The 24438-nt window shown below is 35.1% G+C and overlaps 1 protein-coding gene across 1 annotated transcript; it reads right to left on the reverse strand.

The window, feature by feature from the left end:
* Positions 1-14882: 14882 nt before the first annotated feature.
* Positions 14883-15764, reverse strand: LOC104099194 (uncharacterized). The gene is made up of 2 exons (XM_009606112.2): positions 15592-15764; positions 14883-15498 (listed from the first exon to the last, which is right to left on the reverse strand). The coding sequence occupies exons 1-2, from the start codon at positions 15762-15764 to the stop codon at positions 14883-14885; spliced, it is 789 nt and encodes a 262-aa protein (XP_009604407.2).
* Positions 15765-24438: the final 8674 nt, after the last annotated feature.

Raw genomic sequence — 24438 nt, forward strand, 5'->3', positions numbered from 1 at the left:
TAATAATTAGAACTTATATACTATGCACACTAGGATTCATATTCTTCAACGAATTTATTTACTAATAGAATTCATATTATTCACATGCTTATAAGACGTTTTTAATATCATATCAAAAAATTCGTATTAGATTATTTATGGGGTTAGCAAGAAAAAAGTGTGGTAGCTAAATATAAGGAAGAACAAAAAATCAGTACCAAGGAGTTATTTAAGTTTCGATAATATTTTTACTTTCAGCATATTTCAATGCTTCCTTCTCTATTTACGGTTGTGTTAAACCTGTGTCGCTACATATTATACGTTGGCCTACTCCCGTGCTTCTATCTCTATTGAAGGTGGGTTGGGTTGATTTGTTCTAAATTTTATGTAAAAAAAATATATATTGGGTGTATGTGAACATTGACATGTACGTAAGTATATTGCTTTTTGTAAGTTCTACGTGTAGAACTTTAAAAGAGATGATTGTTCGTGATATATTGAAAGACAACACACGGATAAATTAATATGAGAAAATATAGGGTTTTGCGTTCATGCTCTTATCTACTATCGTTATCAATTTAGTCGTCTTTTTACCAATTTTAATATAATAATTTGAAATATATCTACTTGCAACTAATTTTATCCTTTAATTATGATAAAACTTTATTAATAAGTTGGTTTCAATTATATATTAATATTCTTTTATTTCAAGGAACTAATTATTACTGAACTTCATATATTAATCACAAGTAGTTTACGCAATTAAAAGTGTATTATTTTTGGTACATGTTTAAAATTTAGCACAAGATATCTCTTGTATCGCACGAACATAGAGACTAGTATATTAAAAATAGGAAGCTCTTAAGTTAAAAGTCAAATTACGAAATTACCCTTATCATATTATATTTGTTTTAATAAGAAAACCCTAAAAACGCGACTGTCTGAAGAGTCCCCTGGTTGCGCTTCTGGCGACGGACGCGAAGGGAACTTCATTCTAAAATCTATCTCCCAACAGTTGCATTATTTAATTTTCTTCTCTTTAAAAATCCAAACCCCCATCAAGTTTCCATCAATCTTTGCTCTTCTCTGTTAAAGCAACAGACAAAAAAACATGCAATAGCTCCAGCAGTAATTTTATTCCTCTGACCACTCTAGACAAATAAAATGCAACTGTTGGAGCTATTGCATTTTTTTCCTATCTTATATATTCATGTGATTGAAGCTCTTTCTTAGAATTAGGCATTCATCTTCATGTTGGGTTCCTGAGAGTAGAGATAGTTTTGAAAGTTAATCTTGTTTATTTGATTATCACAATAATTTATCTCATATGGGTAACTTACAAATAATATACAGCTAAATTCAAGTAAAGATTCATCTTTGAATCTCTCAAATAGCTTACATGGGTTCTGTGATGACCCAAAAGGTTATCTTATATTTTAGAACTTGAATCTGTGCTCTTAAGCCTTAAAAATATTATTTTTATCCTTTTCGATTTGCGTGCGCAGTCCGGACAGGTTTCCGGAAAGCTTTTATGTTGAAAACTAATAAAAATAAGAATTTTGCCTTAAAAGTTGATTTTTGTTGACTTTGGTCAACATTTTTGGTAAACAGGTCCGGATCTGTGCTTTGACGATCCCGGTAGATCCATATCGAATTATGGGACCTGAGCGTATGCCCGGAATTGAATTCGGAGGTCCCTAGCTTGAGTTATGAATTTTTGATGAAAATTAAAAGTCTGGAAATTAATTATTTTTAAGAATTGATTGATATTTGGCATGATTAGTATCGGGTCCACATTTTAGTTCCGGAGCGCGATACAGGTTCATTATGATATGTAAGATTTGTCTGTGAAATTTGGTGAGAAACGGAGTTGATTTGACGTGATTCGGACGTCCAGTTGAGAAGATATGAATTTTGAAGTGTTCTTGAGAATTTCATTTGATTTGGTGCTAAATTTGTAGTTCTAGGTATTATTTTGACGATTTGATCGCACGAGCAAGTTTGTATGATGTTTTTAGACTTGTGTGCATGTTTGGTTTGGAGAGGGCTCGGGTGAATTTCGGATAGGCCACGAGATGTTTTGAACTTAGAAAATATTATTGGTATAACTGAACCTGTTGTACGCTTCTGATCTCGCAATTGCGAGATCAGGCTTCACAAATGCGAAATAAGCAGGCCTGGCAATTGTGAGGTATCTATCGCAATTGCGAAGAAGGCCTGGACCAGCATGTTCTCGCAATTGCGAGATTTTCGTCGCAATTTCGATCGGAGTCTGGGAAGGGCAGGTTCGCAAATGCGAACATCTACTCGCATTTGCGAGGTTCAGTGGTCGCAAATGCGACACTACCCTCGCATTTGCGAAGGCAACGGGATTATGAAGGGCATCGCAATTGCGATTGTTCCTTCACATTTGCGAAGCTCATGTCGCAATTGCGACACCTGCAGCTGAGTAAAAGGGACTTAGACGGGATTTTTCATTCATTCTTCATACTTTCAAAACCCTAAACCTTAAGAGGCGATTTTCCAAAGACCAAATATTCCCCAAATCATAGGTAAGTGATTTCTAACTCTTTTCTTTCAATCTTTTACATCTTATAACAAGATTTCAACCTAGAATCTAGAATTTTTATGGTGAAATTAGTATTTTTGGGTAGAACTTAGAAATTTCAAAATTTGAGGATTTAAACCTCAATTTGAGGTCGGATTCCAAAACTAATTATCTATTCGGGCTCGGGGGTGAATGGGTAAAAGGATATTGGTCCGAACCTCGGATTTTGACCAAGCGGGTCCGGGATCGATTTTTCGACTTTTTGGAGGAAAATTTAATTTATGCAATAAAATTGATTTCTTAAGCAATATTTGCTATTATTGAGTCATTTTTGAATAGATAAGAGTGGTTTGGAGGTGAATTCCAAAGGAAAAGCTGTGATTGAGAATTAAGTGGCCTTCGGAGCGAGGTAAGTGTTGTGTCTAACCCTGACATGAGGGAATTAGGAACCTTAGATTACTTGCTAAGTGAAATTCATGTGAGCGGCGTATATGTGAGGTGACGAGTACTTATGCACCGCCAATTTACCTGTTTTTGTAATGACCTGGCCGGTCGTTTTGAGAGTTATAGCCTCGTTTTCCCCCATTTCTACTTCTTCTTTTTTGTGTTATTCAGCTATATTATGTTATATCGGGTCCGGAAGAAACTCGGAGTGAGATGAGACACTTAGTCTCATAATTGAAAAATTGAGTTAGAAAAGTGGATCGGATATGGACCTATGTGTAAACGATCTCGGATTCGAATTCTGATAATTTCAATAGCTCCGTATGGTAATTTTGGGCTTAGGAGCGTGTCCAGAATATTATTTGGAAGTCCGTAGAGGAATTAGGCTTGAAATGCCGAAAGTTTAATTTTTGAGAAGTTTGACCGGGGGGTTGACTTTTTGATATCGGGGTTGGAATCCGATTTTAAAAATTGGAATACCTCTATTATGTCATTTATAACTTGTGTGCAAAATTTGAGGTCAATCGGACGTGATTTGATAGGTTCCGGAGTCGTTTGTAGAAATTAGAAATTTCAAAGTTCATTAGGCTTGAATTGGAGTGTAATTCATGGTTTTAGCGTTGTTTGAGGTGATTTGAGGATTCGACCAAGTCCGTATGATATTTTAGGACTTGTTGGTATATTTGGTTGAGGTCCCGAGGGACTTGGGTGAGTTTTGGATGGTTAACGGATCAAAAATTTGGACTTGAATAGGTGCTGGAATTTTCTGATATCTGATAATGTTTTCCTTCTACGCGATCGCGTGAATGCATTTGCGATCGCGTAGGCTTAGATGGTCAATGAGGATTTTTGTTCTACGCGATCGCGTGGGGATATCTGCGATCGCGTAGGGTTAATGTGAGTCAGTGGCACTTTGTGCTTCGCGATCGCGTGATGCGATCACGTAGCTCTGGAATTTTTTGACTCGCGAACGCGTGATGAAGGTCGCGTTCGCGTAGAGTAAGTGGAGCGGAGTAGAAGTCACGCATTTTATTCTTCGCGATCACGTGAACTAGTCCGCGATCGCGTATGTCTGTGATGTTGTGCATCGCGATTGCATGGGAAAATCCGCGATCGCGTAGAGTAAAATCTGGGAGATGAAAATTGTTCTTCAGATCGCGTGGGAATGTTCGCGATCGCGTAGAGCAAATGTCTGGGCAGAGAGTTTAAGTTCTGAAATCACTTTTTGACGATTTGGAGCTCGGATTTGAGGCGATTTTGGGTGATTTTCAGAGAAAACAATGGGGTAAGTGTTCTTAACTCAATATTGGTTAAATTACCCGAATCCATGGTTGTTTTTATCACTTAATTGGTGAATGGAGTTGGGAAAATTTGAAAACCCTCTTGGTTTAAATTGAAGATTTGAGGGTCGAGTTAGGGTCGAATTTTGGTAAAATTGGTATGGTTAGACTCGTGGTTGAATGGGATTCCGAATTTTATAACTTTTGTCGAGCTCTGAGACGTGGGCCCCACGGGCGATTTTTGAGCCAATTTTCAGATTTTTATGGAAAATCATTATTTTTTATGGGATTAATTTCAATGAATTTTATTGACTAAAACGAATTATTTATGACCAGATTCGAGGCGTTTGGAGACCAATTCACGAGGAAAAGACATTGCAGAATAAGAATTTCACGGCTTGAGGTAAGTAACGATTGTAAATCTAGTCATGAGGGTATGAAACCCCGGATTTTGTATCATTTTACTATTTTTAGTTACGCACATGCTAGGTGACGGGCGTGTGGGCGTGCACTGTTGGGGATTGTGACTTAGTCCGTCCCGTAGCAACTGTAAAGTTACATATTTTGTTGAAACTATATGATACTTATATGTTTTAGAAAGAGTTTCTGTAAATTGGGCTGAATACCATGTTCGGGCCTTGCGCCAGTGCTGTTTGGATCCTTAGGGGCTTTTTCTTACCATCCTCTCATTGTTTTCGATTGAAAATCCATACTCAGTCATGTTTATACTTGTTTAACGCATAACTCAGTTTTATGACTCTATTTTGATGCATATAAATGTTTTGGGCCGAATGCCCCGTTTTACTGAAATGCCCGAGTGGCTTGAGAGGTTTATGACTGAGTGAGGCCGAGGGCCTGATTTATGAGGATGAGTATGGATCGGGGATTCCCGCCTGCAACATACTTTATTATTATAGCACATGAGTTGTCCGTGCATCACGTGAGTTGTCCGTGCAGCACGTGAGTTGTCCATGCAGATTATAGCGCTTGGGCTGAAGGAATCCCTCCGGAGTCTGTACACACACCCAGTGAGCGCATGTACCTACTGAGTGCGAGTGCCGAGACCCAAGTGCTGAGTGACTGGGAGGCATGAGTGATTGTGCCCGTGCTCTTCTCCCTCTTAACTTCCTCTAGTTGTATTTAGTCATTTTTCAGGCTGAGTTAGCCTTGATATTGTTAGACAGTTTGTAGTAGATGCTCATGACTAGTGACACCCCGATGTCGGGCTTTTCCTTCCACACTTTTATTTTGATTTGAACTCCTTTACGAAGGTTTTTATGTTAAATAACATTGAAATTATCTTTGAAATGAAAATATCGGTTTGTTTTGGAAATGAGTCGGCTTGCCTAGTTGTCACGACCCCAAATTCCCTCCGTAGGATATCGTGATGGCACCTAGTCTCTAAAACTAGTTAAGCCTAACAATGCGGAATAATAATAAATATCTGAAATAAATAAACTACAATTGAAACAATTTCAACTCCCAAAATCCGGTAGAAATAAATCACAGGCTTCTAAGAATTTATTCTCAATGTCTTTATATATCAAGGTCTAAATAAAATATAAGGAAGCAACATAAAATGATAGAAAGGGACTCCGGAGTCTGCGGACGCTGGCAGATATACCTCGAAATCTCCGTACGCAGGTAACTCACTGACGTCTAGGCTGGTAAGATGTACCTGAATCTGCACAAAAGATGTGCAGAAGCGTAGTATGAGTACACCACAGCGGTACCCAGTAAGTGCCAAGCCTAACCTCGGTAGAGTAGTGACGAGGTCAGGTGAGGCCCTACTGGAATATAATAATAGAATGGTAAAATGTTAAACAATATAGTAAAATAAAATGACACTGAAAATGAATCAAATAGTATGTCACATTTAATGACACCAAATAATTGCAAATAATATCTCGTAGAATCAAAACAGAATTTCCTTCAACTTTATGAAAATCACAATAATTAATCGAAGGCAACTGTGGCCATAAATCAATATTTAACAAGGGCACTACCGAGGTACCGCCTCGTAGTCTCAAATTATAAATAATTTCATAATATCTCATTTCCTTATATCACCGCGGGAGCCTTCACAATTTATTTAAAGAAAATATTTTTTTTCCGAAATAGCATCCCGCGTTTTAGCCACCCTTATCACACCGCATGACTTCTAGTAGTCACTCCTACTAGCCACGCGTATCAAGCCACCCTTATCTCACCGCATGTGTTTCAACACCCAGATCTTATACCACCGCATGCGTATCAATATCACAATATATCACAATTTGCACCTCAAGTACCCAATATTTCAATTTTCCACGAAAAAAAATCTCACGAAAATATTCAAAAATAAATAATTCAGGAAAATAATATTCCAAATTTTTAATACGTTGCTTCAATATCAAAATTAAAAATGTCAAATACTTTATATTAATAATATTTAATTTAAAGAAAATCAACCTTCAAATAATGCACAGTATGAAAGAAATCAAGTTTCAATTAAACAGGTAAAACAATTAGCAGGAAAAAGGCAAACAAATTTAAAATATATATCACAGATCAATGATGAAGAATATAACAAGATAAAATAATTTAATAAATGCGCAACAATGATTTACACAATTTAAAATATAATCTTTCACATTTAGCCCGTGTACACACTCGTCACCTCGTGTACATGACTTTCAACACATTTCAATAATCACATTAATATCAATTCTAGGGAAAATTTCTCTCACACAAGGTTAGACAAGTTACTTACCTCGACTTGCTCCAATTTAACCAAGTATTATGCTTTTTTCTCGATTTTCCGACTCCGTCGACTCGTATCTAGTCATAATTAATTCGATACAGTCAACAAAAATTATAGTAATCAATTTCATAAGAAAATATTATATTTTCATTAAAATCCGAAATTAGCTCAAAATTTGTCCGTGGGGCCCACATCTCGGAATCCGGAGAAACTTACAAAATCCGACAACCCATTCAATTACGAGTCCACCCATACAAATTTTACCAAAATCCGATAACAACTCGACCTCCAAATCTTAAATTTTCGTTTTTGGAAGATTTTGCAAAAATCTTGATTTTTCTTCCATAAATTCACAGATTCATGATGTAAATGAGTATGGAATCATGAAATATAATCAATATAGGATAAGGAAATGAATGAAATGACCATTTTTGGTCCTTAAGTTTCTGCCAATCCGTCACTAAAAGTCCATTTTTCGTCACTAAAAGTCCACCAGAAACTGCTCTACTAGCTTTTCTTCAATTGATCATAACTTTATGTACAAAAGTTCAAATGATAAATGATTTAACTTTCTAGAAACTAGAATCAACCGACTACAACTTTCATGTTTTATAACTTTTCTGATTCCTTATGAATTGCGAGATATAAGCTTCCAAGTCGGCTCCATGCATCAAAATTTCTGGCAAAACTGCTCTACTAGCCTTCATTCAGTCTATCATAACTTTCTATACAAATGTCCAAATAATGAATAGTTTAACTTTCTGGAAATTAGAAACAAACAACTACAACTTTCATGTTTTAACAATTTTCCGATTCCTTATGAATTATGAGATATAAGCTTCCACATTTGGCTTCACACACAAGAAATTTCTGGCGAAATTCCGTTTACTTTCCGAATTCCACCTGAAACCTTCGAGACCTTAACCAATTATTCCAACATGTTCCAAAATATAATACGAACTTAGTCGAGGCTTCAAACCATATCAAACAACATCAAAACGACTAATCGTACCTCAAATCAAAATTTATGAACTTTGAACTTTCTATTTCTACAAACAACACCGGAACCTATCAAATCCAGTCCAATTGACCTCAAATTTTGCACGCAAGTCATAAATGATATAACGGAGCTATAAAAATTTTCAGAATTAGATTTCGACCCCGATATCAAAAAGTCAACCCCTCGGTCAAACTTCCCAAAAATTCAACTTTCGGCATTCCCAAAAATTTCCATGTTTCTCTGTTTTTCTTATATTGTCTCATTCCTGTGCCTAATTACTACGTGTTATATTAGAGTTTTTTAATTTATCGTTCTTATCATATTTACGATTTTCTGATGATAATTGAGTTTTTATTTCAAAGTTGAGATTGATATTATGGAACCAAATGTTGAAGTAAGGTTTGTACTTGTTATTCTATCTCCCTGTTATTATTTATGCATTGAATTATGGTAAGGGAGAGTGATAATGCACGAAGGGTGATGTCGTGCCATATTGTGAGTGTTAATGCATGAATGGTGATATTGTACCATATTGTGAATGTTAATGCACGAAGGGTGATGTTGTGCCATATTGTGAGTGTTAATGCATGAAGGGTGATGCCTTGCCATATTGTGAGTGTTAATGCCCGAAGGGTGATGTCGTGCCATGATATGAGAGTTAATGCACGAAGGGTGATGTCGTGCATTTTTCCTTACTGTATTCACTATTTCTGTTGATTCATGGTATATTGACTGCTCCGATGATCATTCTGTTGTAGTTCTTTATCTTGTATTCCCCTCAGTATGTTTCCCTCCCGACATTTCCTGTTTAGTTCTTCATTTCTGTTATTTGTATATACATTGTTAAATTGTACAGGTTAATTTGTAGGTGCCTTGCCTTAGCCTCGTCACTACTTCGTCGAGGTTAGGCTAGACACTTACCAGTACATGGGATCGATTGTACTGATGCTGCACTCTGCACTTTCTGTGCAGATTTTGATACCGGCTCGGGTTGATCGAGATTTTACTATTGGTCCGCTGTCCAGAGACTCAAGGTAGATCTGTCGGCGTTCACAGACCTAGAAGTCCCCATCTATCTCTTTTGTTCTACTGTTTCTTTCATTCAGACAGTTGTATTTCTTTCAGACTATTACTTGTAGTAAATTCTAGAATGTTCGTGAATTGTGACTCCAGATCCGGGTGGTAGTAATTAATATATTTTTATGATATTCCGCGCTATTTATATTTCATCTTAGTTAATTATTGTTAATTACTGAATGAGAATAAGGAATTGATTTAATGATTCTCTAACGTTGGCTTACCTAGCAAGTAAAATGTTAGGCGCCATCACGGTCCCGTCGATGAAAAATTTTGGATCGTGACAGGTTCATTCTCAGCCCTAAGAATCAAATTTCCAAGCCTAAATGGCATTGCTATTGCACTTGCTAGCCGAGATGTTATTCTTTTCGTCGAATCAACCAATAGTCATATACATCTGCTCAGTTTTTTTGCTTGATTTATTGTACCACTCACTCATTGTTAATTTTGTTCTTTGGCACAACTGTTGCCAATTCTATCAAATTATGGAGTTACTGATGTCACAACATATACATCACTATTTTTAATTGTTATACCTGTTACTAATTGTTATTGGAACATGTCTTTGTATAATTTAAAGGAAACAACAAACCTTGCACATGTAATGAAGACGCTTTATTTATGATCAAATCTTTAAACATGTTACAACATGTTCTGACTAAGAGGTGCAACTTAATTGGCTGCTAATATGTTTGTATATGGGTGAAACTGATCCCTTTGGACGCCTCATGAAGTAAATGGAGCAGAGAAGTAACTGTAAGGAACCGAAATTGGGGCAAGGAGCCCCTTGAGTCGGGTTCGGAAAAAACACATGCCCTCAGAAGAATCGGGGTCATGTCTCCCAGGTCCGATTTGAACCTCAAAACTTCGGAGAGCATTACCAGATAATCGAGCACGACAAACAAAGGGTCGTGATATCCGTGTCCAGCCAGGTGTTACAGCGTAAATCTCGGCACGTATCAGTAGAAAATCAGTGATTAGTAAAACGAAATTTTTTTATCTCTTTTGGAATTGTACTTAGGGTAAAACTCCCCTACTATATAAAGGGGAGTCTAACTATTCATTAGGGATCATTATAACACGCATATTAAGGCAATATACTCTTATTTTCTCTGTTATTTTTCTTTTTCTAGAATTTAGATCCTTAGAACCCAATGGTCTGCCACACTTTAGGCGTGATTTTGACTCATTAGCTATGACTCTAGAAGATTGCCCAACAGGTACATCAATACGAATTGGAACATTCTCGGAGGGATATGTAATTTCCTTATCCTTTTCAAATCCTTAAATGCATCTGGCATTTGATTTGCTATTTCCTACAAATAGATATTCTTTTGCGCCTCTTTTTCACAAATAGAGGCACGTGGATCAAGATGAGATAATGATGGATTTTTCTACGAAATGTCCCGTTTGATTTCACTAATTTCTCTCCCTAATTTTGGGGAAAATGCCTCATCGAATCGACAATATGTAAATCGAGCAGTGAACAAATCTCCCGTTAATGTTTTGAGGTAACGAATAATGGAGGGTGGTTCAAACCCAACATATATTCCTAACCTTCTTTGGGGACCCATCTTGGTGCGATATGGCGGTACTACAAGCACATATACAGTACATTCAAAATTTTTTAGATGGGATATATTAGGTTCATGACCCAAAACTAATTGCAATGGAGAATATTTATGATAATTTGTCGGTCTGAGACGAATTAGCATTGCTGCATGCAAAATGGAATGACCCCAAATAGAAGTGGGTAATTTCGTTTTCATGAGTAACGGTCTTGCTATCAATTGCAGGAGTTTAATCAAAGATTATGCATGGCCATTTTGAGTGTGAACAGGAGGTACATGATGTTCCACTTTTATCCCAATTGATAAGCAATAATCATTAAATGCTTGGGATGAAAACTCAGCAGCATTATCAAGTCGAATAGACTTAATGTAACGACCCAACTTGTCGTTTCAAGAATTAATATCCCGTTTAATGACTTAAGGTCCCGGATAATTTTATAATATATATTATGACCCGCGGGTGTGATCGAGTTTGATTTTCGAAAGATTTAGAATTTAATTGAAAGAGAAATTCTCATTTTTGAAGCTTAAATGGAAAGAGTTGACCAGAGAGTTGACTTTTGAGCAAACGACCTTGGAATAAAATTTTGATGATGTCAATAGTTTCGTATGGTGATTTCGGACTTAGGCGCGTGTTCGGATTTGGATTTGAAAGTCCGTAGGACAATTCGACGCATTTTGGCGAAAGTTGGAAAATAGACGATTTTTGAAAAGTTCGATCGAAGGTTGAATTTTTTATAACGAGGTCGGAATCCGATTCTAGAAATTTGGAATAGGTCCTTTATGTCACTTATGACTTGTGTGCAATATTTGAGGTCAATCAGACTTGATTCGATAGGTTTCAGCATCGAATGTTGAAGTTGGAAATTTCATAATAGACTAAAGTTTCAAGTAAGTTCGCATAAGACCTAACTTAAAAGGATCATATTTCTCTTTATATATATAGTTATATGGTGTGTTTCCTATCAAAATAAAGGTTTATGTGTCTAGTTTCTAACGCTTCAAACCGTTCATTATTTGGACATTCCTACAAGACGTTATGATCAAATTACCAAAGGCTGACAGAATGCGATTATGCGACCAATTATGCGACCATTATGCGATTGCAAAATGGTTACACGACCGCAAACTGATCGCAAAATGGTCCAGAACAGCCCAGTTCTGGGCACCGATTTGTGCGATCATTTTGTGACCCGTACACCAATTATGCGGTCCATTGTGCAACCGCATAATTGAATTCAGAGGGTTAATTTTCCTATTTTCATAACCCGAACCCATTTTGATAAATAGGCTTTGGGGTTTATTTTGGGGCAATTATCTGAGGTTTTTTAGAGAGAAGTGAGAGTGTTCTAGAGAGAGGAAGTAGATGAAGTATTTTGTTCTCAAGATCTTGTTCAAACTTTGAAATCCAACAAGGAAATCTCACAAGTTCTTCATCTAAGAGGTAAGGTTCCATACCCTAGTTTTCAATTTCGAATTTGGGTAGAAGATGATTGATTAGGAGTATGATTCTTGGGTATGAGAGTATTATTTATACATGTATGTACCTATAAGATTTGTGGGAAGATTGTTGGGCTAAAATAAGTAAAGATTGGGTTGAGGAGTAAAGGAAATCTTGTAGAAGAATCTTGTAGCCAAATTTGCACACCTAGTGATTGATAAAATGCTCAAATGAGTTGAAACCATGAAAATCTTCCTAATTATGGTTCACTTTTATTATGTTTCTAAATAAATTGAAGTTGCTAGGATTTCCGGAATCTCGTAGTAGTGTAAGGAAGGCTCAAGAAAGATTGGAGCCGTCCGAAGGTCAATTCACGTGAGAAAGCTATTTTGAAATATTGATCTAACTTCAAAAATATAAGTATCTTACCTAACCTTGAGTGGGGGAATTACCCCTTAGGCATTGAGTCTTATGTAAAAAATTATGTAATTGGAAACCATGTACGTGAGGTGACGAGTACGTACTTGGTTCATATGTGCATATTATATCGATTGAAATTCGTAGACGCCCTTAAGTATTAAATTAAAAAATTATTGTAACTTATTAAATCCTTTATTTGTCATGCCTCATTCCTTGTTTGCCGAGGTTATTTTTATATGATAATTTGGTGTGATTGCCACTTGACTTTTATGTGAACTCTGTGTTTGTTTGAGTTGCCATTTTTATGAAAAACACTTTCATTTTTTATTTTACCTACAGATAATTTAAATAGAAAATTTAGTTAATAAGATGAATAAATCTATTTATTTCTTGAAGTTGTGACTTAAAGGAGGTGTTATTCCTTGATGAGTTACTTCTCAGTTCACGTTGTTGAAAATTTGGTATTGAATTATAAAGGTCGTGAATCATGTTGAGGCAAAGTGCCAAATTGTGAAATAATATTCGGTTGAGTTGTTCATTCTCGAACATTTTGTTAAGATGTTGTACACATTATGATCGAGTCGTGGGCTCCTTATGGTGAAAAAATAAGGTATTGTTGATTTATGTGAAAAGTTGTAATATTTGAGCACTTGATGTGCAATTTATGATATGTTGTAATATTTGAGTACTTGATGTGCAATTTGTGATATGCTGTAATATTTGAGCACTTGATGTGCAATTTGTAATATGTTATAATATTGGGACACTTGAGGTGCAAGTTGTATTATGCTGTGATATTTGGGCACTTGATGTGCGATTTGTAAAATATTGTGATATTGATACGCATGCGGTGAGATAAGGGTGGCTTGAAACGCGTGGCTAGTGGGGGAACTACTAGAAGTCATGCGGTGTGATAAGGGTGGCCAAAACGCGGGATGCTATTTCAAGAAAAATGATTTCTTTAAAAATTAAATGTGAAGGCTCCCGCGGTAATATAATGAAATGAGACATTATGAATTTATTTATGATTTGGGACTACGAGGCGGTACCTTGGGAGTGCCCTATTGATATTTCTTTATTTATGTTCTTGTCTTGGGTGATTTTGTTCCATTTAATATGTAAATTCTTGTCTTCTTCCGTGATATACTAACTGACTTTATTATTATGTGTTTTGTGCTCCTAGTTGTATCGTGGCTTTGGTTTTTTTTTTAAGCACGAGACTCTGAAGAAGTATATTTTTGGGTTTTCTTACTGATTTTAGATGATTAAGTTGATTTAAATAAAAAAAATTAATATTATGTTTCAAATTAAATAGTTTTACATCCAAATTAGTAGTTTATCTGATGCTTTAATTTAAGTGCAATGTTATTTTCTTCACCCAAATGATTTCTAAAATAAATTTATTTCTTTGTTAATTTCTTACTTGATTTAAAAATTTTAAACTCACTTTAGTGGAATAAATTGATCATGTGGATCTTATATACATTGATATTATTGGCACGTGTGTTGTCCATACAGTTGTAATAGAAATAAGGGCACGAGGTACCGTAAAAATATGGAAGTGGGTGGAGATCCGTATTTTTATGATTATGAAATGAGGTGTCACAAGGTGACTTTTATTTGAATGAATTATATTCCAAAAATATTATTTGAAAGAATTATAGTTGAAAGAAATTTATTTGAAGGGAGTATATTCGAAATATATATTTATTTGACAAGGTTGTATTCTAAGGATTTTTATTGAAAAACTTATATTTGGAAGATTTATACTTGAAGTACTTACATTGGAAAGACATTTATTTGAAGAACTTGATTTAATTGGGTGTACTTGTATTTATTATTCGTTGAGTGATATTAATGGTGTTCTTGTTGTTTTGATGTGCACAACACTAATTGTTCTATGTTGCCCTTATTGTTATTTGTTTCCTATTATTTTGTATATTATATTGCATAGGTTATTAGACTAGTGAGTGTCTTGACTGTACCTCGTCTCTACTCCACTGAGGTTAGTCTTGATACTTACTGAGTACCGACCATGGTCATAAGAAAAGAACATACTAAGCTGCTTATCTTTTCTTTATTCATAATATTTCATCCATGTACATGAAAAAGAATTGAGGGTGAAGTAACAAAAGTTGTCCCAGGGTGCTTGTAAACCTTTTCTTAAAGAGAATTAAAGTAACGTAAAGGAAAATCAAAAGCGTTAAAAGATCACTGAGACTAGGACACTAATTACTTAGATATTACTCCTTATTTGTGAAATTTCGAAAATACATATATTTTTAAGAACTACATAAGAAGTATTATTAAGTGCAATAAAAATTACAAGATATTTATTGATTAGATACTGCGAATAGAAAAACATAAAAATCAAACTGCTCAATCATCTTTAACCACAGATCCATCACCGGTCGAGTGGTTTATTTTTTCATCAGGGTGCTCAAATAAATCTGTCACGTCCAAGTGGGCGATGTCAAATTTATTGTCATAGATAAAATTAGCTTCAGGGGCTTTATTCTTTAGAGATGCTTGATAAAGTTCAACCAAATATTTTGGTATGCGACAAATATTTGCCCAATGCCCTTTTCCACCACAACGATAATATTCAGTTTCTGAACCATTTGCCTTTGGCCCTTTCCACTTTTGGTGGTTATTTTTCTTCGGGGGGTGATTAACACCAGAAAAATTTCTTCCTTGGGCACGACCACGAACAGGGCCACGACCTTTTCCACGTTTAGAATAATGGGAATACACCTCATTCACTTCAGGCAATGGTATGGACCCAGTGGGTCGATTTTCATGATTTCTCATGAGCAAGTCATTGTTTCTTTCAGCCATAAGGAAAAGAGAAATCAACTCAGAGTACTTCTTAAAACCTTTGTCCTGGTACTGCTGTTGCAAGACTATATTGGAAGCATGAAACGTTGTGAACGTTTTTTCAAGTATATCATAGTCAGTGATAGTATCTCCACAGAGTTTCAATTTAGAAGTAATTCTGAACATAGCAAAATTATATTCAGAAATAGACTTAAAGTATTGGAGACTCAGATAAGCTCAATCATATCGTGCTTGTGAAAAAGTGACCAACTTTAAGTTGTCATATCTTTCCTTTATGTCATTCCATAAAACAAGTGGATCTTTGACTGTGAGATATTCTATCTTCAATCCTTCATCAAGGTGATGGCACAAGAAAATCAAGGCCCTAGCACAGTATTGGGTAGATACTTTATTTTTGTCTTTAATGGCATCTCCAAAACTCATTGCATCTAAATGGATTTCAGCATCCAACACCCATGATATATAGTTCTTGCCCGAAATTTCAGGGCAACGATCTTTCTTTTCATAATATCAGTCATAATTAAAAGAGGAAAAAAGTTATACCTTAGTCTTCTCAAAGAGCTTCTTAAGACGGTAGAGTCTCGTGCTGATAACGTGATATAAAATATAACTCAAAGTAACAATATGGAACAAGGAAAAACAAGCTAAGAGATATAGAGAGAAAGAGAGGAGAGATTCTTATTTTTTCTTCCATTGTGTGTATTTTTCTATCTATTACAAGGCCTTTATATATGCATGAAAAATGAAGAAAATATGTCATTGAATATGTCATTAAACATAGAAAATATGTTATTGAATATGTCATTAAGCATTTGACATAAATATCATGCAAGAAGAGTATACATCCACCATAATTTGATATTTCTTATAACAAGGACCATGTAAAGAGTTTTGTAGTCCTTAGTTATATTGTAACTATCTTGTTAGCTTGCCAACCAAAAAGGTTTGCTCTTCCAAATATGTCCTAGTATTTGCTATTTATTACTTCATATACTAAAGTATGTTTCTAATAAATCAATATACTTTCAAACCCTTTTTGGTAATACATAAGCTGCTTAACCTAACTTTTTGCAGGTGAAGTATGTACCATAAGTTTTTTGCCCCTACTTTATTTCTTTTTTGCTTAGGTTCCTATATTTAATTTGATAAATATATTAAACTTTGAGCCCTTCAAAAATGCTTGAAAAGTTGTGAATGATGATGAATAATTATGCACAAAGACAAATCTAAAATGCTGATAACAATAACCTTGAAGAACTCATTTGATATTAAGAGAGTACTCTGTCGATCAAATTTTCTTAATAATTCTAAAATTATAATTAAATTTCTCTTCGATCTTATTTTTAATAGAAAAATTATTTTGAAAATATAAATTTAGATTTAGTGATTTAACACAATTATACAATAGAAAATAAATTTCAAAACTTTTTAAAAATTGAAAATAAAATAAAAATATTTAAATTTCAACCAAATTACTTAATTAAATAGGGATAGAACAGAGGAAAAGGGAGAGGTGCTTAGCACGTGATCAACTTGTAGTTTCACATTTATTAAATACGGCTGATGGTCTCATGCTATTGAAACAAGGATATATTTTTTTAAAAAACAATTTAATTTGTCAGAAATCATATAATCCTTAATTGGTTGGGTAGCGGAATTTTCTTTTAAAAATAAAGCATTAATGAGTTAATGGAAAACTAAGTTAATTCTTGGACTTTATTTTAATGAATTTGGGTCTTTTTGAATTTCATCTAAACCTAGACTTTAATCATCATATTTTTTCTAGCATACACTACGGTCATATGAAGTTATGAGTAGTTAATCAATAAATACCAAAATAATCTATTAAAATATCTTCTTTATTTCTACCTCTAATCAGGAATTATATGCTCACAAATTCATAAAATATTAAAATATCTTCTTTAATTTATGATTATAGTTCATTTGAAATCATTCTGCATACTTTAAATTATGTTACTAAATATCAAGTTACCTTTGTCCCTTTGATATATGCTTGTTCCTTAGCACACTTGCTTTCTTATAAGTATTTCTTTTAATAAATTATCTAATGATATTATCAGAAAACATAAATAATGAATAATAAATGGTTAAGAAGCGATGATCTTTAAAAAGTTGTGCCTAAAATCGTAGCACAAATTATTATTATAATTGATAAGTAAGACCATTATGATGAACTTTATTGCCTTGATCTTGGGGGCAGGTTTAGCAAGGGCTTTGCAGGACTAGTATGTAATATATATATATATATATACTATTTAGAAATGGGAGTTAAGAAGGACGAACAAAGGACTAACAATGGCAAACCTGTAATTTCAATGTTTATTTGGGGAAAATTAGTTACTAAAATTACACCTTATCCCGTACATATGTTTTCTTCGTTCATATCGATTAATTCTAGAATACACTCCAGAGCTCTATTCTCTCTCTCACACAGACGTCATTTTGCTTCCTTCCCTTCTCTGCCTATAACCTTCGTAACTCACTAATTGGTTCGAGATTGCCTTATGTTGTTGTATACCTGAGTTGCGGTAAGTTTATTTCTCTTTGTCCTTTTTTATTCGCACTCTCCCTATTCCCTGCTTGCCCTACTAGAATGAAACTGTATTGAACAAAAAAAACATCTTGTGTGCTTGGAATATATGCATTTATATACCTCTTTGACTCTTCTTTGTTTCCTTGACTTTCTTCAATTCAATCAACGAATATTTTTCTTAATTAATGCATGATGATTTTATTATTTTCCATGTTTCATGTTTTTGTCATTTTTTGGGTTTCTTATTTTTACAATGCATGTCATTCCCATTTTGATTTTTGGTGGTTCCGGCAGCCCTAAGCATTTCTGGGTGATCGTGATTGGCTCTTTTCTAGGTTAACAATTTATTTGATATTACTTTTGCTAAGTTTCATTGTGAGTTCTTCAATTTAATTTTTATTCAAGGGTTGCACGAACTATTTTGCCATAATTTTAACTTAATTCTAAGTAGTTTTTGTTATTGCCAATTAACAAATTGAGATTCAAAATGCTTCTGTTTCCTGAATTATATTATTATTTTAATTAGTTGAGTTAAGATTGAGGTGCAATTAATGAATTAATGTTCTCTGTTTTTTTGTGTGTGTGTTGACTTGGTTGATTGATGGTTGCAGGTAAAGGGATTATTTTTGGCTTAGATATGAGATGAGATTAGATGTAAGATTTATGCTGAAGAACTCACAAGAATGTGAGATTTATGCTTGTAAGAGGTAATCCTTCTTTTATACGATCACTGTGTATCTCTAATTTATTTTAATTTGAGACAATTATTGCCATTGATAGGGCTCATTAGACCCTCTTTGCTTTGAAAGTTTGAAGCTTAGAATCTTTCCTTACGAAATTTTCTGAGCTTCTTTCTTCTTCTTCTGCACAAAAAATTTCAGTGTGTTTTACAGCCTTCGAGTGGCTCGCTGTTCACCGACGTTTTGGTACCAACACTCCGGTGAGTTAAATCATTCTATCCTGGGAGGATATATTCCAGCATCTCGGATACTTGAGGGGAATAATTTCTTTAAGGACACACTGTGTATTCAGTGGGCTCGATTTATTCCTATACTATTTTTCCAGAATTTATTTCGTTAAACAAGTATTACTAACTTTCTGTTTTGTTTATATATTTCAGAAAGTTTAATAGTTTATTACATCAATACAGAATTATAACAATCTTAAGGAAATTATTTTATTCTGTATTTTGTTTGTGGAGATTTAAACCTGTGTGGTTTTCTACTCCTTCTGAATTTTACTATTCTGATTTGAAGATATAAAAACTTCATCAGAGTATTGATATTCAGAAAACGATTTGAAGAACATAAAAACTTTATCGTTTTCTGTGAAACAGTATATAAAAAACTTCGGCTTTATTTTTTATACATACTATTTTTTTTGTTAATAACAGTATTGTTTACTGTTCTAGTTTTGCCATTAATTGAATTCTTCTGTTGTTTGCAGTGACAAAATGGCAATTGATAACGAAAATTCTTCTGCGACTGTTGCGGCAACGACGATAGCCTCGTCAAGCCGGACTATTGTTTCACCGGTAGAGAAACCGGAGAAATTTTCCGGAGCCAACTTCAAAGGATGGCAGCAAAGGGTGTTCTTCTGGCTTACCACACTTGGTATGCAGAAATTCACTAGCGAAGAATCTCCAGTGCCTGCTGCAGACATGCCGAACAACGAGAAATTCATGATTGTTGAGGCGTGGAAGCAGGCAGATTTTCTTTATAAGGCTATATCTTAAGCGCTTTAGAGGATGACTTGTACAATGTGTACAGTGCGATGAATACTTCGAAAGAATTATGGGACGCACTTGAGAAGAAGTACAAGACTGAAGATGCATGCTTAAAGAAGTTCGTGGTTGCCAAGTTTCTAGATTATAAAATGATAGACATCAAAACTGTTGGAACCCAAGTTCAGGAGCTTCAACTTATTTTTCATGACCTTATTGCTGAAGGTATGGCCGTGAATGAAGCATTTCAAGTGGCTGCAATGATTGAAAAATTGCCTCCTTCGTGGAGAGATTTCAAGAACTATCTTAAGCACAAGCGCAAAGAAATGAAGTTGGAAGATCTTGTGATTCGTCTCAAGATTGAGGAAGACAACAAAATAGCCGAGAAGAAGTCTGGTGGAAATTCAACGATCATGGGAGCTAATATCGTTGAGTAGACTGCTCAAAAAAGTAAGAAAAGAAAGAGGTCTTCTGGACAGACTAAGGAGCAGAACAAAAAGAAATTCAAGGGCAGCTGCTACAATTGTGGAAAAACTGGTCACAAAGCCCCTGATTGTCGACTCCCGAAAAAGTATAAGAAGAAGGGATAGGCCAACATAGTGGAGAAGAATGATGACATTGATGATCTATGTGCAATGCTTTCGGAATGCAACCTAGTTGGAAATTCGAAGGAGTGGTGGATTGACTCTGAAGCCACTCGACATGTTTGTGCTGTCAAGGAAGCATTTGCGACTTACTCTACTGCTGGTCCCGAAGAAGAGCTTTCCATGGGAAATACTGCAACAGCCAAGACTGAAGGTTATGGGAAGATATTCCTGAAGATGATTTCCGGCAAGGTGTTAACGCTCAACAACGTTCTTCATGTTCCTACTATTAGGAAGAATTTAGTTTCTACTTCTTTGCTTGTTAAGAATGGATTCAAATGTGTATTTGTTTCTGATAAAGTTGTTGTAAGCAAGAATGAAATATATGTTGGAAAGGGCTACCTCACAGAGGGCCTCTTCAAACTAAATGTAATGGTTGTTGACAGTATGAATAAAATTTCAGCTTCTTCTTATTTATTGGAGTCAAATGATTTATGGCATATTCGTTTAGGACATGTCAATTACAAAACCTTGCGGAAGTTAATTAATTTAGAAGTATTGCCTAAATTCGAGTGTAATAAATTAAAATGTCAAATATGTGTTGAGTCTAAGTTTGTAAAACATCCTTATAAGTCTATTGAAAAGAATTCAAATCCTTTAGACTTAATTCATACTAACATTTGTGATATGAAGTCGACACCATCTCGAGGTGGGAAAATGTATTTTATTACTTTTATTGACGACTGCACTCAATATTGTTATGTTTATTTGCTTAATAGTAAGGATGAAGCAATTGAAGCATTTAAGCAATACAAGAATGAAGTGGAGAATCAATTGAATAAAAAGATCAAAATGATTAGAAGTGATAGAGGTGGAGAATATGAATTTCCATTTGCAGAAATATGTTCGGAATATGGAATTATCCATCAAACTACTGCACCTTACACACCTCAATCCAATGGAATTGCGAAAAGGAAAAATTGGACATTAAAGAAAATGATGAATTCTTTATTAATAAGTTCCGGATTACCATAGAGTTTGTGGGAAGAAGCTATCCTTACAGCTAACCGAATACTTAACCGAGTACCCCACAGCAAAACGCAATCTATTCCATATGAAAAATGAAAAGGAAGAAAACCCAACTTGAAATATTTCAAAGTGTGGGGGTGTCTAGAAAATGTACAAGTTCCTTTACCTAAAAGGGTTAAAATCAGACCAAAAACTGTTGATTGCATTTTCATTGGATATGCTACAAACAGTAAAGAATGTCGGTTTTTGATTCATAAATCCGATAATCCCGAAATTCATATTAATACGGTAATGTGAGTCGTTAATCCTGAATTCTTTGAAAGCATCTATCCATATAAAACTGAATGTGAGTCGTTAAGTGAAAGACCTAAACGACCTCGGAAAGAACCAAAGAAAAATACTCCAAGTATAGAAGATCCAAGGCGTAGCAAACGTCAAAGAACATCTACTTCCTTTGGACCAGATTTTGTGATATTCTTGCTTGAAAATGAGCCTCAAACTTTTAAAGCAGCTATGTCATCTTCTGATTCAGCATTTTGGAAAGAGGCAGTCAATAGTGAGATTCAATCAATTTTGGATAACCATACATGGGAATTGGTAGATCTTCCTCCGGGAAATAAGCCTTTAGGTTCGAAATGGATCTTTAAACGGAAAGTGAAAGCTGATGGCACTATTGACAAATATAAGGCAAGACTTGTTGTCAAAGGTTATAGACAAAAGAAAGGCCTTGATTACTTTGACACTTACTCGCCAGTAATGAGGATAACATCTATTAGGGTGTTAGTGGCACTAGCGGCCGTGTATGGTCTTGAAATCCATCAAATAGATGTTAAAATAGCTTTCTTAAATGGAGAATTAGAGGAAGAGATTTACATGGAATAACCTGAGGGTTTTGTGATTCCTATTAAAGAACAGAAAGTGTGCAAACTTGTTAAGTCACTTTATGGACTTAAACAAGCACCCAAACAATGGCATGCCAAATTTGACCAAATAATGTTGGCAAGTAGGTTTAAAATCAATGAGTGCGACAAATGTGTTTACATTAAAAACACTCCAGGTAATGAAGTCATTGTTTGTTTATATGTTGATGACATGTTGATAATGAGCAAAAACATGGCAGATATAAATGTTACTAAGCGCATGTTGGCTCAAATTCGATATGAAAGACTTAGGAGTTGCTGATGTGATCTTAGAAATCAGAATTCACAAGACTCCACAAGGTCTAGCATTATCACAGTCTCACTACATTGAAAAGGTACTTGACAAGTTCAAGTATTTGGATTTCAAAATTGCCAAGACTCCAATTGACGTGAGTTATGCACTTCAAAAGAATGAAGGTGAAAGTGACTCACAACTGGACTATGCAAGAGTATTGGGAAGTTTGATGTATATCATGAATTGTACGCGACCAGATATAGCATGTGCTATTAGTAAACTGAGTCGGTTTACAAGTAATCCCAACCACATACATTGGATGGAAATGAAACGGACATTGGGGTATCTCAAACATACCCAAAATTACGCTTTGCATTATAACAAATATCCCTCCGTGATCGAGGGATATAGTGATGCAAATTGGATCACTGGATCATCTAAAGTTAAATCCAGGAGTGGATATGTTTTCACAATTGGGGGTGGAGCAGTGTCTTGGAAATCATCCAAACAAACATGCATCGCCCGTTCTACAATGGAATCTGAATTCATAGCTTTAGATAAGGCCGGTGAAGAAGTTGAATGGCTCCGGAATTTCTTGGAAGATATTCCATTTTGGCCCAAACCTTTGGCACCTATTTGTATACATTGTGATAGTCAAGCGGTAATAGGCAGGGCAGGGAGCGTTATGTATAACGGAAAATCTCGTCATATACGACGGAGACACAATACCGTTAGACAACTACTCTCTAGTGGTGTTATCACAATTGACTACGTAAAGTCAAGAGATAACGTGTTGGATCCACTTACAAAAGGCCTATCTAGAGAGGCAGTTGAAAGATCATCAAAGGGAATGGGGTTAAGGTCTAGGACAAGTCATCATGGCGGTAACTCTACCTAGCAGACTGGTGATCCAACGAGCTAGGTTCAAAGAGATCAAACAAAGTTATGAATGATGGTTCAACATTGTCAAATAACTCAACCCATTCTCGTGATGAAGACAATGTTTAGAAATCGAGGTAAAGCATTAAGGCTTTTTGATGAGTCAACAAAGCTTAAAGGTTTTTTAATCATTTGCTAAGTCTGGCAGGATATGAGCAGATAGTGTGTCTATAGGATTACACATTTAGAAATCACCTATGTGAGTGTGAAGTGTAATCCGCTTCAAGGGGAATGAAAGTAAAGGCCTATTCTCTAAGCACTCATGAAACCAGGCGGTGTTCATGGCTGAAACGAACACAACCGTGAGAACCATAGATGTTTAAGGATTGATTGTGTGACTTAGGTTGTCTAGGTATACAACAAAGCTCGACGGTTCAAAGAAATCAAATCTACCGATTGACCGAGTATATCTGATATAAGTTCACTACGAAAAGTTCAAAGGGAAACCTACTTATCCAGATGCAATTAATTCTTGCATGTAAAACACACACGCGTCCGTGCATTCCTTTATTTTATAGTCATTCCCTATTCATATGGGGGATTGTTGGGATTTTAAGCTTGTGTAGCTTAAAGAGAGTGAATGAGAAATGGAGAAAAAATGAAATATTTGATTTTCCCTCCTTGGCAAAGGGACATTGTCCCATATTGGAGGAAGAAAAGGCTTTTGATGGGTATATATATGATTGCTCTTCTTCTAGCTCTGAAAGAGTTAAGAAGAAGGCAAGCCTCGCGTTGTCGTCGCTCGCTCGGCTTCGGATTTGGATTTGGATTTGGATTTGGATTTGTTCAAAGATCGATTGATTGATTAATCTTTTTGGACAAAATTCTTTTCAATTATTTAATTAATTAATTAAATAATTAGCGAAAAATTTAATCCGGAATAACTCATGACCCGCGACCCGGTCCGATCAGGCCTATTTTCTTTTCCGGATTATTTTAAATCTATTTTTCCGCAATATTTCAAACAACCCTGTTCCAACAGCCATGGCTGTTTTTGAAAGGTTGCAAACCTTTTTAGAAATAATGCCAGCAACTCTATAAATAGAGTTTGAATCCTAGAATCTTTCCTTATGAAATTTTCTGAGCTTCTTCTTCTTCTTCTTCTACACAAAA

The sequence above is a fragment of the Nicotiana tomentosiformis genome, chromosome 11, assembly GCF_000390325.3.
Source record: "Nicotiana tomentosiformis chromosome 11, ASM39032v3, whole genome shotgun sequence".
NCBI classification, from domain to species: domain Eukaryota; kingdom Viridiplantae; phylum Streptophyta; class Magnoliopsida; order Solanales; family Solanaceae; genus Nicotiana; species Nicotiana tomentosiformis.